The 18,501-nt window shown below is 37.4% G+C and overlaps 1 protein-coding gene across 7 annotated transcripts in view; it reads left to right on the plus strand.

Annotated features, from left to right (window-relative positions):
* Positions 1-18,501, plus strand: part of TOX (thymocyte selection associated high mobility group box) — a 227,978-nt gene that overhangs the window by 167,845 nt on the left and 41,632 nt on the right. For 6 of the 7 annotated variants that reach the window (XM_030012688.2, XM_030012685.2, XM_030012684.2 and 3 more), the window contains exon 4: positions 13,089-13,367. The exons of the other annotated variant lie outside the window; for it this stretch is intronic. In XM_030012688.2, coding sequence (XP_029868548.1) covers positions 13,089-13,367 — 279 coding nt within the window. The remainder of the gene's footprint in view (positions 1-13,088; positions 13,368-18,501) is intronic. 7 annotated transcript variants of the gene reach the window in all.

An 18,501-nucleotide genomic window follows, 5' to 3' on the forward strand; every position in this document is an offset into this window, starting at 1 on the left:
GTATTAATGAAACTTAAAGAGTTGTGGTAATGCAATGTAAAGTTACGCACTGGTGTGAAGAGCTCACCTGAAGGCAGCCTGTGGCTCGTGAAGACGACAAAATGGTGTGGATAGGTCTTTCTGTTAATTTGGGATATCCCTCTGTCATATCATTTTGAGATTACGTGAATTCTAATCTTTCTAATGGTTAAATATTCTCTTCCGTAGCATCTGAGTACTTGCCTGGTCAGGGTAGCTTCCAGAGTTACCTTCTGGCAGTCTAAAAGCTTGGCACGTAGATCCCATCTTAGATTTGGGTGCATTTTATTCAATTACATTAATCTGGATTTGACCCATTAATACATTGAAAATTAGAACCAAGGCCTCTGTCAACAGAGCTGACATGTAGGCAGCAGAAGAGTTTGGGGATTTCAGAACAAGCTTGGTGTGCTCACGGCAGCCTGAAACCTGGGAAACATAAGCAGTTGTGTTTTGTACTGTACGAATATTATTACTTATCATGTTCAGCTCTAAATAATAGTAGGTTAGATAGTCCCAAATAGAAGTTAAAAGTCGATTAATATGACTGGACCCTCTTCCAAGAAGGAAGGGAAGGGGAAAACATCCAGAGAACTTTAGATTTTCTTTAAAATGATGCAACTATTCATCCAGACCAAAGCATTTCAACACTTTGATGAACTTGTGAGGCTATGCTGAGAAAACACCAGGGCCATTTCTTTGAAAGGTTGTCTTCTCTTCAGACAACATCACTCTGAATACACAGTGGTTACAGCCTTCTCTAGCTTGAAAAATTCTCTCTAAAGCCAAACTTTGTAGTCTCTTATTAATCTGCTGTGTTACTTACGTAGCCTTCTGTTTCTCCACCATGAAGACATCATTTCCAAAGCTTGAAAGTTTTTGTATTTCCGGGTTGGTTTTTTTTAATGTCCCGAGTTTGTGTTCTGTAAATGTCTTCATTCACAACTTTTTCCCTTGCAGATAGCAATTGGTTCCTCCCTAAATTTCACTGTAAAACTTTTCTGTATTGTAGTGGATTCCATACAAAATAGGTGATGTACCTTGAGTTTTGCTACTATCTGTGTCAGCATATGCAAAACAAGTATTATATCACAACACATTCTTACCAGAGACTCCAGTATGCTTCCCTGGCATGCAGGAATAGAGTGAAATCACTGTATATATGGTCATAAAAAATCACTTCAACAGCTGTTGGTTGCTGCTCGGCAATGTTGAAAGTACAAATTCATAAGATAAAGGAAAAAGGAAGTCTTCTCAACCAAACCAACGTTGCTGCTTTATTCTAAAGATGAATAGGACAATAAGAGGGTTCACGATCAAAAAGAATAGGTTGAATAATGAGTTTAAAAAGAAATCATAAGTTGTGATTGCCCAAAGTATTCCTTTTCAAGAAGTTATGGCTTTCACTTTTTCTCTCAAATTGTTTTGGTAAGTTGATCAGGCTTTATTAAGAAAGGTATCCAACATTTAGAAATATCAAACCAGGAAAATAAAGATATATTCTTAAATTAAAAAAAAGCTTCCCAGGAAGGTCTTCTGTTGCATGCTAATGTAATGGACACTAAGCAAAATAGATTTACTAATTTTAATCTTTTGAGACTGCTGGATATCTGTTCATCTTCTACATAGCTGAAAATAAAATAATTGAGATTTTTCTTGTTTCAGAGTTATAATATTGGACTTAGCAAGCTGCAGATGGATAATTACACTGGAGATGTTAAATAGGTTTTAGAGACAAAATTGTAAATAATACAATACAGAAGAATGATGGACTTATTAGCATACCATTAAATCGCTTTTTCCCTGAGAGCCAAGCATATTTTTCATAACTTACAAAAAGTGTCTTGCCTAGCAGTAACGCATGTGCTTAACATTTACAAAACCCACAATATTTGACTATGGCATTAGGTTTATATTGCAGGGAAAATTATGACAATATAGTTACAAATATCAGTAAGTTTATCACTTGATAACAAGATCATATGTATGAGAAACAACCTCTTCTGAGTTAAACATTTTGCAGACCTTTTGTTTCAACTTCCATTAGTGCTATCACTCACACTGAGAATTTACAGGGCTGCAACATAGCAACAGGAAGATTTGGTAAAAGATCCTTTCACTAACGTAATTTAAACGATCCAACTCATTCTTATTGGTCTAAATTATGTTTTTCATTATGATTTTGTATTTAATAAAAAATAGAATTGTGTGGGATATGGGGGTTTTTTTCAGGGCTACTGGTATCATCCAGAAAAAATGTCATCTTCTTTATCAAGGAAAATGAACTTAGTCCAGAAATTCACAAAATACACACCCAAAATCTAGATGACTTTCATTTTCAGCAAACACATGTCAATGGCGATCGATGGATAATGTGCAGTCATAATTCTATGCAGTTTAGTACCAGGGTGGCAGGGAGTTACAGGAAGGTTCATTTCGTTTAATACAACAGTTGTGTATGGCAATGGAAGAGCTAGCACAGTGCCAGTTTCCGTCTGATACTGAAATGGCTAGCAAAATAGTTTGCTTAAACAGGGATGGTATTTATCAATGAGCCTTCAGGACTTTGAGCCAGCTGAGTCACCCTAATCCAGCCATTCCTAAATTTACTCATGTTCAGACTTGCCTTATGATTAATTCTGTAGGAGATTTTGTAGTCACTATGCCATTTGTAAACTACAACCCCAGATAGGACACTATGGCTCCAGGAAATAATTTCAGGGATGTTCCACCCCAGAGTGCCCAGGAGGAATAATATTGACAATTGCAGACTAGATCTGCCTGTGTTACAGTGGTTTCAAAGATCCAACTTTGTATCACATTGGAATGGGAACAAGGTCCGTTAAATGTTTGTGTGGAACAGCAGGAAATCTCATAAGCCTAATCACGAAGGTAATGAGATGACTAGAGCACGTAGCAGACTCCGGATTTAGTCCTTTCTCTGCCGCCTTGGTGACAGAGATTTTCATTTGAGATCCTTGTGCCCTTTATTTCTGTCCGGTGCCTAAACAGGTGGACAACACTGGAAAGACAGCCTCTCCTCCCTTGCAAAAGCCTTTTTCAGTGAAGTAGCATACTTAGATTAAATCTCATTGACAATATTTCAAAAATCTCTCGTTCCAGCTGATGTGCTGCAGAGTCCAGCTCTGTGAGGGAATTGACATTTCTTGGGACTGAGATAAGATGCTGTTCAGATCCTATAGAGTTTTCCTGTAGAGTTAGGAGACATGAGACACTCCAATATTGCACCAACTTTTCAGGTGTCACCGCTGGTTTAGTGTGATTTCTTAACCAGAAGGAATTTTCTGTCTCTTCCCACATGTACATCCATCCCCTGCACTTAGGCAGACCTCCTGTCATTGAACCTGAGGAATGTGGCTTTTCAGATAAGATATTAAACTCAATGAGCAGCAGAACCATCATTGGGGTAGGCAAATGGAACAGTTATCAAGATAAAGAGGAACCGCAGAAGGCACGGAAGGACACAAATTAGCCTAACATGCATTTCGGATGAGTCACTTTTGAAAACCTTTTTGCTTTATATAGAATATTGAGTATTTCACAGGGTTTTTTGACCAAACTTGCCAACTAGAAAGAGCTGACCATTCATTGTCCTGTCACTTCACATGGTGTACACAGGGTGAGAAAGGCAGGCCCCAATTCACCATCAAGCTCCAGAATTCGTTGCTGCGCATGGAAATAATGCAACATTACAAATCTAGGGCTGAGCTTTTTCAGGAGGAGATGAGAACTGAGGCAGAACATGAGCTAACATGATATACAGTATGGAGTCACCAAGAATGATCTGCAGTTATAGCTCTTACATTTTCTGTTTCACCTTTCACTATTTTTCCCTGTTGTATGTGTCATTAATGAGTGTAGGTCTAGTAGCTTCTGCTTGGGCAGCCATCCCTTACCAAAACTACGCTCATTAAAAAAATGTAAGAGCCTGAATGGAGTAGAATTCAAAGGGTTACTTGGTCATTCAAGGTCTCAACATCTTCCTGGAAGACTTTCACACCTATCAAGTTAGTTAATGGCTACATCTGTGTTGCCCTAAGCATACAAACATTGGCATACCCAAATCATTCACATGGAGTCAGTCTTAACATAATAAATACTGTAGTCAAGTCACATGTTATTCTTTACTAAGTGTAAACATCCTTAAATACCTTTGTTTAAACATCCCAACCTAATTCTAATATTTCCAATTTATTTCAAATTAAACACTTTCTAAATGCTATGCAAGCTGCACTTTCTTTTGAAATACGTAACATGATGAATATGAGAATCTCATTGGAAATTTATTTAAATGCTAAGTCCCCCAATCTTCTAAATATTAACACTAGCATGTAAAATATTTAAAATATGTGTGACAAAATTCAGGAGCAGATACACTGACATCACTGAGAGATACACAACTATGCACTAACTACTTTCCTGGCCCTGTGCTGAGCTTAGCAGTCTCCACTCTCATGTGGCCAGATCCTCTCTTGGCAAATCTGTTGGAAAATTTACAAATCATCTACGGGAGGGTGACACTGGTTCAAGAAAGACTCTCCAGACTGTTTTATTAATACAAATGTATCCAATACAATTTCCTTTACTTTGTGGTAGGGAGAGATGTATGGTGCGGTCAGGGTACCTTTGTCTGTTAAAGCAGACAGATAGAGCGAACAACATGTGACAGATAATAGTCACATTGCCCAACTCACTGCAGGAAGATAGTTTGATACTGTTGTGGTGAACATCAGAGAAAAAAACAGAACAGAACAGAACAGAATGGAATAGAATAGAGCAGAAGCCAACAAAGGTTACAGCAATCTCACGCTGCCTACTATGTTGTTGTTGGTCAGTCACAGGAGCAAAGCCCTGTAAAGACGACAGTAGCTGCCTGCATCCCCTTTTCCCTCCTGCCCTACAGCAAGCATAGCTTCGCACTGTTGACAGTATTTCCAAGGATCTAGTTTGTATTCCTGGACTTAATCATTTCATGTCCCTTGGATGCCTCTATTTTTATTGTCTAAAAGAAGAGGAGACAATATTGTCTCTCTCAAGCGTCTTTCTGACTTTATTTGTTTTGATGAAAGGCTATTGATTCAGGTGTGTTCGAGTGAACCTGTGAATACAGTGCTGACTCAGGCGTTCTCTAGCATCACTAAAATAAATGTGAAATGCATGATTGTTTTCCTTATGTAAATAACTGGTGAAATAGAAAATGGTTCTGTTGTTATTTGCAAAAAAGCAGTGAAGGGATAATACTGTTATCAGGAGATGTGTGCTAGAATATTTGACTTGTACCTCCTAGATTCCATTTGTCTGTGTCAACCTATACCTGCTGTTAAGCATTAGACACTTAAAAAAAGAGAAAAAGATAACACAAATTATTCACCATTAATTCTGTAAAATGAATCACTATTAAAAGCTTAATTGTTTGCTGAGAGGGTCCAAATTAGTGGACTTTGCAAGATCAAACAAAATTGAAGATATTTGTCCAAATTAAAATGGAAACATGCATCCAGAATATACCAAATGAACATGTATGCTCCTGTAATAATAATTTTATTATCTTCAGCTTCCAGGCCAGACTTTTAATTATGACCCTTTATATCAGTGAAAACCATGTATTCGGGATTAAAAACCTATTTCTTTAACTAGTCTAGTTAAAGACTGTGGTTTGATATATTCTATGCTACAACTTTTATAAAAACCAGAGAACACTTCTAATAACACTTTTCTAATTTCACGGTTCAGTGCACAGTCAGTAAAGATTTAAATAATTCAAAAAGAAAGCCTATTCTGTTTCTTTATTAGAAGTTTGAGTCAGGCAAATTCTTTGACATTTAATAGGTTTTTAACCCTTTTAATAACTTCTTATAATGAAATTTATTGGAGGTTGTTTTAAATAAAGGGTTATTATATTAGAGTGAATAGCAGTTGGTAGTTTTTTATGATTAGTTTTGAGACCTTGGCCCTGTGTGACTCAAAGGATATTAAACATAAAGTAGAAAAGAATGTTAATAGTCACCAAATTAACTGTGTACCAAGAAATATAGAAACTGTATATTACTGCATTCTTGTCATTATGTGATCATGCTATAAAATTTTGCAGTTGAATTTTGAGTATATAATTTTTTTAAAGGAGCTTAAGATCACTTACAGAACCAGTACTATATAAAACAACGTGAAGTGGTTTAATTTTTAACAGAATGATTTTGGAAAGATTAGAGTAGTAAATTTAATAGGGGTTTTTTTTAGTTTAGGGTTCTTTTTACATGTGAGGTTTCTGCTGTTCAGTTTTAAGACTGTTTTCCTAATCAACAGAAATTTTGAATGATCCTTTCATTTTATCCTGAAAATGCACTGGGCATAGTGTATAAAATACACTTACGTACAAAATTAAAATATACCTCAACTACCCACTTATTTTAAAACTTAGTCTTTCATTATGCAGTTAGCTGATACAGAAGAGAATTATAAAAATGAGATGATGAAAACACACATCTCTACCTCTGCTAGGTGGTGCTTTGAGTTATTCCTTTTAATGTGTTTTGAATGGTTCTCTGTGGTCATTTTACAGTAACCTTAGCTCTCATAACAAATCTTTCTTTAACACTCATTCTCTTATATATGTGCTAAAAGAAGACTTCGTTGCAGATCTGAGTTCTGCTTTAACTGAATGGAAACAAAGATCTGATAGTATACGGATCTTTGGGTTTGATCAGCCTTCATTCATGACAGCACATAGATTACCAGTTACCAGTGTTATCCACTCTTATCAGTGAATCCTAACTTCTTGTCAGATTTTGGACTTCTAAATATTGGGGTCACTTTTTGTTTTTCTCTGGTGTACAAATACAGATGTTCAAGTTATCTCAAGTTTTAAGTTATCTCACTGAATAGTATCACCATGATGGAAGACAACACATGAAACTGCATGGTTTGCTTTTGATTCAGTTGCTATTAATCTAGGATCCTAACCACCAACATGCATTGAATAACTGCGAGGTACTACTGCTTGATTATCAGTATGAACTGAGTGAAAGGTGTCTAAAATAGACATTTCTGTATTTTCAGACCCTCTTTTAAGTTTAAACTTAGCTCTGACTGTATGATGAATATTGCTTGCATTTTGGATCATTAAAAAAAATCATGAGTTTTTTTGGTTTTGCAATTGTTTGTTTTGATCATAAATGGTGGGTATGATCTCCCAAAGTCGATTCCTTCTCTGTATGCCAGCTCTCACAAACCTGTCTGGCAACTGAATGTTATCTTTTCTTCTCTTTTGAAACCTTGAGTTAGAGAGTCAGGTGATTATGTAGGAATTCAATTTTTTTTTCTCTCTTTTTTAATGAGCATCTTTTTGTCATTAGAAAACATCTTGCAGATGTGCACTGACTTATGGTAGAAGACAATTAAAACACCTAAAATAAAACCAGTAAAATTTCTAAGCAAATCTCATGGCTTTTCAGGAGGTTGGCACAAGTGGCGCTGGTGCTGCATTTTAATGTAGCATTATTTGGGAACAGACAAACATTCAGATTTAATATGGCACAGGTAGTGGCACAAGTTGTCCTAGGAATATAAATGAGAATATGACTAGTAACAGAAACCCCTTCTGCCTACCAAAAACTGTCTATGATGCTTACGTGGTGACTCAGGTGGGTGACATCAGTGAAGAAGGAAGCACACTGTGTGTATCTTTATATATATAAACACTTAAGATCCCCTGGGTTTTTCTCCCAATACTTTTTTTTTAATTAATTGATTGAAATATAGCTTCTTATAGTATGAAAAATTGTTGCTCTCTGACTTACCTTGACCAGTTAGACAAGCAGCAAAGAACTGTCAACCACTTCCGCAGTGTCCATCAGAAAAGTTCATAAGAGCTCTCAGCTAGTAGAAAACTAAACAAAAATCATTGTAAGACCCACTGGTGGCAATAGAAATTATGCCTGCTGTGCCTTGATATGAATTTGTCTGGGGTAGTGAGGTATGTGATCTCCACTTGCTTCAGTAAGTCCTGTGTATTTCTCCTTATGTTTTAATGTTTTCGTCTTCAGTGTGTGATCCCTAGTGTTTCTTGCATATACTTAGACCTGTTGTATTTACTTTGATCTGTTAAGGCAACCTGTCTTTCTTCTTTCATTTAATGATAACATTTATTATAAATTAATTTAAATAGGGAGGGACAATTTAGACTTTTATGGCTTTTCAGAGAGATGTTGCATCACAGTTCTTAATTATAACAAGAAAAATAACATGGGAATTATTTTGCTAACAGCACATTCCTTTTGAAACTGCCTGCCTAATGCCTCTTAGAAAAAAATTATTTGCTTCCCAGAGCCACTTTCTGGGATGTTAGTTGAGTCCTGCAATTTGACTCTTTCTGCATCTTGCATGGGTTAACTAGCTTGTATCAGAAAGACAGATATTAGGGATTTTTTAATGCTGTATTCTATATCCTGTGAGAGATGAAGGATTCTACCTGAATGCTGTGTCAGATAAGAATATCAGTATTTTGTGGACTTTGGGGCACAATATTTCAAGAAGGATGAAGGTTATTGGACATACTCCAGAAGACAGCAGGAAGAATGATCAGAGGTGTAGAAAACACAGCATATGAAAAAAGTCTTCCAATCTTCAGGTTTAGTTGTTTAGTCTAAAGAAGAAAAAACTGAAAGGAAATTTGTAATAGCCTTCTAGTGTGTACAACTTTTCTGTAAAGGAGGAGATAAACATTCCTCATGTCCACTGGGAGCAGAGCAAAAAAGTAGTAGGTTTAAATTACAACAAAGGAGATTTAGGTGAGACATTACGGGAAAAAGCCCTTTCCACTGTAAGGATAGTTAAGCACAAGAATTGCCTAGGGAGGTTATGAAGAGGTTAGACAAACATCTGTCAGAAATGATTTAGGTATAGCTAATCCTGCTGTGAGATAAAGTGTTGGACTAAATAACCTTTTGAGGTCCCTTCTAGCACTATTTTCTGTGATTCTGTGATTAGGGTACTGTACTCACATTGTCCTGAAGTAAGATGTTTCTGTGCAGGGATGATATCACTGTATTCTGCATTGCATGCTTTGCTTTGTTTTTGCTTTAAGCTCATGGGGAGAACGATGGTCTAATGTTTAAAGCATTTTAGCTTCATTCTTAGTACCTCAGGAGCTTTGAGCAGGCCATTAGGAGCTTGTTTTCAGCCAGACAGCCCTGTTCTGTTTTTGCACTACACATGTGCCAATAAGGGTTATCGGTACACACCTCAGAATTAGCGGCTTTTACTATTTCTTTTAACTTGCAGTCAAACACTTACATGAGTGGATGCTCAGTTTCTGCTTATAAGTGAAATGCAAACAGAAAAAAAAAAAAATAGCCATGAAAAGAAATGTATCATAGCTTCCCCGTTAGTAAAACCAAAATAAAACCAGGCATGTTCTAAAGCTGAATATAACACAAGTTGTGAAACATCCTGGAACTGACAGATGGAGAATGATATTGAAGTGCCAGATATTATCATTATTACCTCATCAGAGAGACCATTGAAGGCGTCAGTTTAAGACTGTCCTTATCCTCTGTAAGACTCAAACTCTTTAACTTTGTTCTTACATTTGGCATTCTGCCATCCGGCAGGATTTGTATTCAGCTTTGCATTCGGAAGGAGTGTGTTCGCAATATTGCTTCTGCATACTGAATATGGCTCCAGCACAGCTACACATTGGTGGGTTTTGTAAAACTCCATCTGGAGGAACAAGGAATAGGAAGCTTCTGATTTTGAAGTAGTTTAAAAGAAATTGGTCATACTCTGCATGTAATGTTGACAGAGAGTGTGTCTGATTAATGCCACTGTTCCTGCAGAGGCGAGGTCGTCACGGCATTTGAAACAGGGGTGTGCGTACTGTCACGCCACAGCAGTGACCTGTGTGTGGTTTTCATGGGTGGGACTGTTCCTGAACCCAACAGGGAAGATGAGACAGTTCTTGGTGTGTTGATCTTTTAGGAACCTGACTGTTCACCATCACAGTGTAATCTCATAGCTTTTCACAGTTACATGCTTAGCTGCCCGTTCTTACTCAAGGAACGAGCAGTTTCCATTTTCTTAGACAATCCCACTTTTTCACTAGGAAGGGGCAGGATGGAGGAAGGTAGGCTCTGTGGTGTGTGGCAGAGAGGTGAGCCAGAAACCTCATCTGCAGATGTGGATCCTCCTTGCTGAGGGCCATAGCTCTGTGCGATGGACTTACACTGCCATGTGCTCTGCAGGCAGGTCCCTTAGGTGAGGGTTTCTGGCTTACCACTTAAAAGGGAACATGTACTGTTAAACAAACTTACTTGCTGCTTTACACCTGGTTTTGTAAAGGTAGCCCGCTAATTCATCTGATTTAAAAATTCAGAAGACAAGCTGAATTCCTGTGGAAAAAAAAAAAAAAAACCAAAACCTGCTTTTTTTTCCTACTGCACTACCTCATTTGCAGTCCTCAGAATTTCACTAGTGAAGTGTTCTCTTGCAAATTTTTTTATATATATATATATCTATATATCTATATCTATATCTATATACACACATGTGTTTTATATGGGGGTACATCCAGTACCGTCCAGTTGGTGTCATGTTATCTGAAAACACAGTGTATGTTCAGCGCCGGAGCTAAAAGTGAATCACAGACTGTTTAAAAATATATGTTGTTTAAAGATGACAAACACAGAATGTTCTGCAGTATCTATCTGATAATATTTGAAGCTCATATGAAGAGTTTTTAATAAAGGAGACATCATTTGAATAATAGCAATTGTATTATATTTTAGTTGGGGAAAAGTAATTAAAATTATAACCTTTGCCCTGCTTTCAGAGGTAGATACTTTGCAAGTTCATTCAACCTAAGAGTTGTTGGGAGTTTCAAAGAGTGCTTGTTTCCTTTCTAGAGTTCATAAAATCATTAGGATGCATATTCTTATTAAAAAGAGGTCGTGCTTTTCCAGCCTTCCGTGAGGTAGTTCATTCCCAGCCCCGGTCTTGCACCACGAGGTGCTGCCCCGCAAGGCGTTTGCAAGCGGGACAGCGTGGGCTCAGCCCGTGCAGGGTGGTGGGCTCCCCGGGGAGGGCACACACCCACGCTGAGGGTCGAGCACTGTAGACGGAGTGAAGGGAAGGCTTTTGGAAGGGTTTTGCCTCCCTCTCCCCAGCACGCAAGGGACCACGTGGGTTTCCATCCCCTGCCCACTCACCCCGCGCTGGCCAAGGGGGCCTGGGGCAGCCCACGCTCCCGCTCCCCGATCCAGCTTCGTGGGCACAACTGTTCTGATACGGGTTGTCTGCTAGAGACAGAGATAATGCTTTCAAGGCTAATATGTTTGGCAAGGAGGGGAGCTGATACTGGAGGGAAGGGAACAAGAAGTCAGTAGCAGTCTTTAAAAATATAAATGTCTGCCAGGATTCAAATTTCAGCCTTCAATTGATTTCATACACTGCGCTGTCTCTGCTCCTCTCCTCCGGTGCTTTAGTAGTCATTAAATGAACTTGAACATGTTTGTATCGATAACCCTTTTTTACCAAAAGCAATTAATTTCTAAAGCAATATAAATACAGGTATAATTGTGATGTCATGTTGTCAGAAGCCATTTCAAATACTTTTCAGAGACACACGTACATGTAAAGTGGTAAGTATGCCATAACTAATGGTATTATTAGTTTGATTTACTGCCAGCCAGTCAGCTTTACAAAAATCAATCCCCAAGCTCATAAAGTATCTCCCTAAAATTGATAAATTTTTGCACTATCAATAATAAGAGAAAAGGTGAAGTTACAGGTTTATCTTTTCTTTTTCTGTGCGCTACTGGCTGAAAGGTATCTTACAGATTGCTGTGATATATAGGAGTATGTGGATGAGATAGGTTATAGAAGTCACGAGCTATAAAAAGTTTAAAAAAAAAATCTGAGTGATCTTTAGACAATTCACATGACGTGTCTAACAAAGACTGTCAGTAGAATAAATGTGGTTATGTTAATATATTGAACCATTAACACATGTGCTTATCATAATGGAACTTACACAATGGTAGTTCCTGTCAGATTCCACTCAATACGTACGGCATGTTTGTCTGATGCACAGAAGGACAACTATATCTATTTCATTTCAGCTCTGAAGTGACACTTCAATTTTAAATCACCCACAGAACACCTTAGCTTAAATTTGAGCTTCTCCCTGATACTCTTTCCTATTTGTCATGTTTCCGTATGAGTATACTGAAAAGATGTTACAGGCAATCTGCTGTAGTGTGTGTATGGTGCATTTGACCTCTGGACAAGAAAGGAGTTTCATCCTCCAGTGCTTTTAATTCTTATCCTTGCAGAGACTGAATTTGTTGCTTGCATTAAAATAGTATGTCTCGTTAATGCTAAGAAGCGGTGACCCACATAGCACAATGGATTCATTTGTCAATCCCGCGACTTCCAAGCTTTCCGTTCATATATGTCTTAGCAGCAAATCAACTCAGAAATCATTTAATCAGTCTATCAATGCATCCTTCTTGTCAGTCATCTGAATCCTGAAAATTCCAGTATCTCATTGGACAGCACCAGGCAAAATAAATTTGGACCTAATACTAGATATTCGAACTCTGAAAACTGCAACTCCAAAATTCACAGCTCACACACACAAAAATCCGAAGAAAAAAAGTAGGATCTGGAAATTGTCTTGAATTTTGAGGATATTCATGTACTGATCCGGTTCTGAACTTCAGAGTGCAAACCTGTCCCTGTTCGTTAGCATTTCTGAAATACTCTACATGCAGTTACAGAAAGCAGTGCCCTTTTGTTCCCCTCTATAAAGAAACAAGCTTTCATTGCTTTTTGCTATTCCCATGGGCTGAGGCTAGAGCCTGAATAGTTTATAACAGTCAGTGTTATGCAAATGTCGATCATATCCTTACTCTGTTTATTTCCAGTATTTACATGTTTATTTAAGTACTTGCCATTTCTTTTAAGCCTTATATAGCCGATCAGGCCAACTGAGGTCTAAAGGAACAGAACACTTTATTAGTGATATGCTTAATACAGTTTTTTTCCTCTTGTAGATGCAAGATTTACGGAATACAGAAGGAGCCCAGTATAGTTCCCATCCTCAGATGGCAACCATGAGGCCAAGGGTTCAACCTGCAGATGTTAGGCAGCCAGGAATGATGCAGCACGGGCAGCTGACTACTATTAACCAGTCCCAGCTCAGTGCACAGCTTGGTTTGAATATGGGTGGAAACAGTGTTCCTCACAACTCGCCCTCTCCACCTGGAAGCAAATCTGCAACTCCTTCACCATCCAGTTCAGTCCATGAAGATGAAGGAGAAGATAGCTCTAAGGTAGGCTTAGATGCTAGGATTACTATGTAAATGGATATTTTTAGGACCTGCTAAATCGATCGTATGGCCACAGTTATTAAGGTGATACTTTATACATTGTTGGTGGTTGACTGAAGTGAATGAACAGTTATGAATACAGAACTTGTAGTTTCCAGTCAATTCTTCAGGCAGTGTGAGTAAATGACATCATTCCTCTTCGTGAGAGCAAACTGGAATCCTGTAAAACACTCAAAGGATAGCCATTCCTTTAGGACTTTAATATAAAGGTTGAGTTTTCTCACTTGCATAGAAGGGATGTTTGTTCCTAGTTAGAGATCAAGTTACTGCTATAAAAAGTATGAACAGCCTGTACAATATGCTAGTCTTTGCTACTTGGTCACAGGATGAGTAAACAGAACATCATAGCAACCAGAACAGAAAGTTCCTCTATGAACTTTAAAAATCTTACCTTGAAAAGCTTGAAGTCCCATTATGCATTTATCCTTTGGGAGGTGCCGACTCCATCATGACATACTTAAGCTTCATTTTAGTGTCAGTACAGGCATGAAGTCATAATAGTCATTTACATATTAAATTTTTTTAAAACATAAATGTTAATTTATATAGCAGGTTTTGCATGCAAAAACTTCCCAAACCTCCCAAAATCCTGAAAACCTCCCAAAAATACACAAGTATAAAGGATAAATGTTAATTTATATAGCAGGTTTTGCATATGAAAACCTCCCAAACCTCACAAAATCCTGCAAACCTCCCAAAAATACACACTTATCTTAATTTTGCAGACACAAAAGCTGATACACAAAAAGGTTGGGTCTTAGCACAAAGTCAGCCCGTAAACCAGGAACAGAGCATGTTGAAATTGAGAACCTCTTTAGCTCTATTTTATGGTCACTACAAAATAGCAGTCCTGTAGTGTAGTGTGTACCATGTAGTGTACCATGACCATATCTTGTGGGGAAAAGTTGCAGACTTGAGAGGAATGTGAAGAAAATGTATTGTGAGACACTGAGGAGGTATAATCCAGTCAAGAAATGTAAGTCTGATTTGTTTTCAAATTATATTGTTTTTCATGCCTCAAGCTATAAAATAATCATGTAATTGGAGACATATGTTTTACTACATTTTGAATAAATTCTGATTCAAAAGTTTTATTTCAGGACTTTCCCCTGATTTCACAAACTTTAGGTTTTAAAAATTGCTGAATAATTCATACATTTTAAATGAGCACTTCCTTACTGAGGGAGACATTAGAATGCAGCTATGTAAAAATAATTCCAGGCAGCCTTTACTTTTTCAGAATAATTTATTTGCTACTCCTGTTGCTTTGCTAATATTTTTACATATATTGGTGGGAGTGTGCAAGATGCTCTAAACTTCTGGAGAAAAGATCCACTCAAATAATTAAGATATCCTTTCTGCTTCTATCAAATATTTCAGTTATTTAACCCATATTTTTCATGTAGTTTTTCACTGCAACACTTTGTGCTAGCAAAAGTGAGGGTTGTGCTTTCATGCAGAGAGTACTCATCTGAAGCTAATGTTTTCAATAAAGAAATACTAAGCACTGCAGACCAAGTAAAACTTGGTCCTTTCTTTGTGGAAGTCAGTTTATATAGTGTTCAACTTTTTAACAAGCCATGTTATTTTGGAACACTCTCTTTAAAATTCTCTCATGCTCAGTCTAAGCAGAAAAAGGTGAGAAAAGGCACAACACATAACACGAAATTAAATTTGGTACGCTGAAGTTGATGCATTGCCTTAAAGTTCAATAATTATAATTTCTCTTCTAAGAGAAAAGTTTTAAAGGATATTAAATTTAGTTCATAATGACAGAGGGCTTAAATTTGTCTCCGACTAGTAGGGTTTTAACTGCAAGCTTGATGGGGGGCAGATTATGCCATACCTGTCTTCTGTGGGATTTCTTAGGTCTTCGTGAAAACGCCTGAATTTGGCCGCCATCAGAGATGGGCAGTGGGCTGGCATGCCTGATCCGATGCAATGGTTCTGCTGTAGTTCCCTCCATGAAAGACAAGAGGGCTTGAATTATTGGCATAAGAAGTTAGTGTATTGTTGTAGTTTACGATTTAAACGCCTCCGCTCTATATCTTTCTGTCACGTTGCTCTTCTTGGAAGCTGCCAGTGAATGGATACAGATACTTAGAATAAACCAGCTTTCTGTGGAGATCTTTCTCCCCAGCCACAATAGTATTACACTTTCTAAAAGCTTCTTCTGAGCGGCCTGAGAGAGTTCTTCTCATTCCAGAAATCCTCCTCCCAGTGAAAGGCGGCACTGGATGGGGACAGGAAGAGATAGAGCGGTCGTTCTCTCTCTTGTGAGAACCTCCATCTTTTGCCTTGAATATAACTTTGCTAAATTTGGAGTTTTCTGTTTGTTTTATAAACTATCATAGAGATGTGTGGTATTACCTCATAGATCAGGGCCAGAGCTCATTAGTCAGTCCTTCAGTAGAATCGCATATGTTGCAGTCATGTAGTAGCTGCTGGAGCTCGCCACATTGGAGCAGCTTCATGAAGTCAGTAGGATGTTCCTGCCATGAGGACCATGTAAAAAACAACTGAATTCACTGTATTGTTAACAGCAACAGTGACGTTCTCCCTGTTTAACTAGCAGGAGAAGATTTTTGCCTATGTACCAACATTGGTGAAAAAGAAAAAGTACATTTCCAAATGGAAAACCACCTCCATGTTGGATGACCTCCCTTAATTTATACCAGCTGAACACCCAGCCTTACATGTGAAAGAGAAGCCACTGGTCCTTTGATAGCAGATTTGGTAGAGAAATCCCTAACAACTATACCTATGTCTATCTAGAGAAAAAAATACAGAAATCTCAGTGTCCTGTTCATGTTTGAATGAATTTATAAAAAGAGGATGACGGAAAGTATGAACAAATATGTACATTATATACATTTGGACTAGAAATATAATTGTATCCCTAGTGAACCACTGATTTCCATGCATGGAGGAAATGACCATTTCAGCTTAATGTACATATTCCAAATTCCAGTAATAAGGAAACTTTACAAACTGTTGTAATTGTTCATGTACTGAGCTTCTTGGATGTTCATTCTAAGGTAAATATTCAAATTGTTGTGAGCCTTATCCAACATACACAGAACTAATGGCAGCAGCTGCTAAATATTTTTTGGCAATACTCATTCTCATAAAGGCTCTTTCATATAGGCCTTTTGGACTTTAAACGTCATATATTCCCTTGCAAAAAAGGGAAAGGAGCTGCCTTATAGAGGGCTCAGTTGCCCTACACACTGTTGCTCTAAAAGCAAGACAGCTGAGGTTGCTTGACCATAAGATCAGTGACAACAGTAGAATAATTAAAAGGCTATGTATATACAGTCAGAAAGCTGCTAGGTCCATGAAAATATGAAATGTAGTCTCAGACCAAGGATACTGTTTCTGCAAGTGGTGTACATCCCTAAGTCTCCTTAATTCTTCTAGATCTACTATGTGGGACTATGGTTAGAAGACAAAAAGAGGGAGAATTTAAAAAGCAATAGTTGTAAGTAACTATAAAAACATTCTAAACAAAGTGGCCACTTACCACATGCTTTATTCTGACCACTTCAAGGCTGGAATATTACATTTATGTAATTCTTGCCATAATTCATACTGTTGGATCATTAAACATGTATTCGGTTATTGCCAAGCATAATTGTGAGCTACTGGAAGCACTACTGGTTCGCAAATATGTATTTCTTCATAGATGGATAATGGGGTTTTCTTCCATGCTCATTTGAATATCACTTATGAGAGAATCTCAAATAATGTATTTTAGAGGGAAGATAGTGAGAGGACTGCAAGTAGCAAGAATTAACTAACAGAAACACAATTACGAAAGAACTGCTGCAGCATATTCTCTTTATGTGGTAGAGGTTTTACAATATTTACTTTATATGATAAGAGTTATAAGTAGATTTCTATGTTGTCTGTTCAGCCTATTATGCAGATGGTGCTTGATTAAAATCTATTTTAAACTACAGCGATTACTGCAAGATAGTGTGCATAAAACAGCTCTCCTAGCTCCATTAAAGGCTTTGGTACTATTGCAGTTTATTTTAAATATGCTTATAGACATTTTCCAGCTTCTCAAGGGACATTTAGATATCAACGATGTGCCTTACTTGATAGTTTTAAATCCTACACTAGATATTCTTGTGATCTATTATGTGTGCAACATGGTTAATGTACACTTTTTTAAAGTGAAAGATTATTGCTTTCTTGTGATAAATAAGTTAAATACATCACCATAATTAAGCAATAAGCCATGACAGGAGGTGGATTACCATGAGCTAACTACACCTCCAGGGATTTTGAGGCACAAGTCTATGCCTAGCAGAATATATATGGTTTTTATTTTATTTCCCATCTGTCTCTGCTTTGGTGGTTAGAAGTGGAGTCTATGAAGCTGATAGACTGATGGGAGCATAAGGTAGGCCATCATCTCAGCCATTTGCAAGGTTATTAGTACTGGAATTCTGGTATTCTTTTTATTTCATTATTTTCATATAAGACAAACAGAATTTCCCCTGTGAGTACTCCCTTTTTAACAGTGGGGTTTTGAAGTCTCTTGATCATTCAGGTTGGAGAATAAGATTTTAGAGCTGTTCTCAGAACAGCTTACCAGATGACATTTTACACAGGTTTCTGCAGCATATCACCTAGTTTAAGGGTAGTTTAAGTAATGTGGTTTCCTAATATACAGAGAACTTTTAAATCTCATTGGTCCAAAAATACTCTGAAAAGAGGAAAACTTTAGCAAATAATAGAGGTAAAATTTTAAGTATAGCCCAAATTATTGTCAAGCCTCCTTGCTCATAGATTTTGCACAGAACTGTCTGAAGAGTTTAGACTGATATTGCCAAATTAACTAGGGAGCCCTAGTTAATTACCATTCAGCTGGTAGTTTTGTGTACCCTGTAGAATGAAATAATAGCAAGAGACTAAATGTTGGATAACTTAATAATGGATAGCACACTGCTTCTGTTTTTCGATATTTTCCAAATGCTGCCAATAGGCTCCATGTCCATTAACCTTGTATTAAAGATATATCTATTGTAACATAATGCTCAGGAAACAAGCAACTTTGTTTTCAAAC

The sequence above is a fragment of the Aquila chrysaetos genome, chromosome 4, assembly GCF_900496995.4.
Source record: "Aquila chrysaetos chrysaetos chromosome 4, bAquChr1.4, whole genome shotgun sequence".
NCBI classification, from domain to species: Eukaryota; Metazoa; Chordata; class Aves; order Accipitriformes; family Accipitridae; genus Aquila; species Aquila chrysaetos.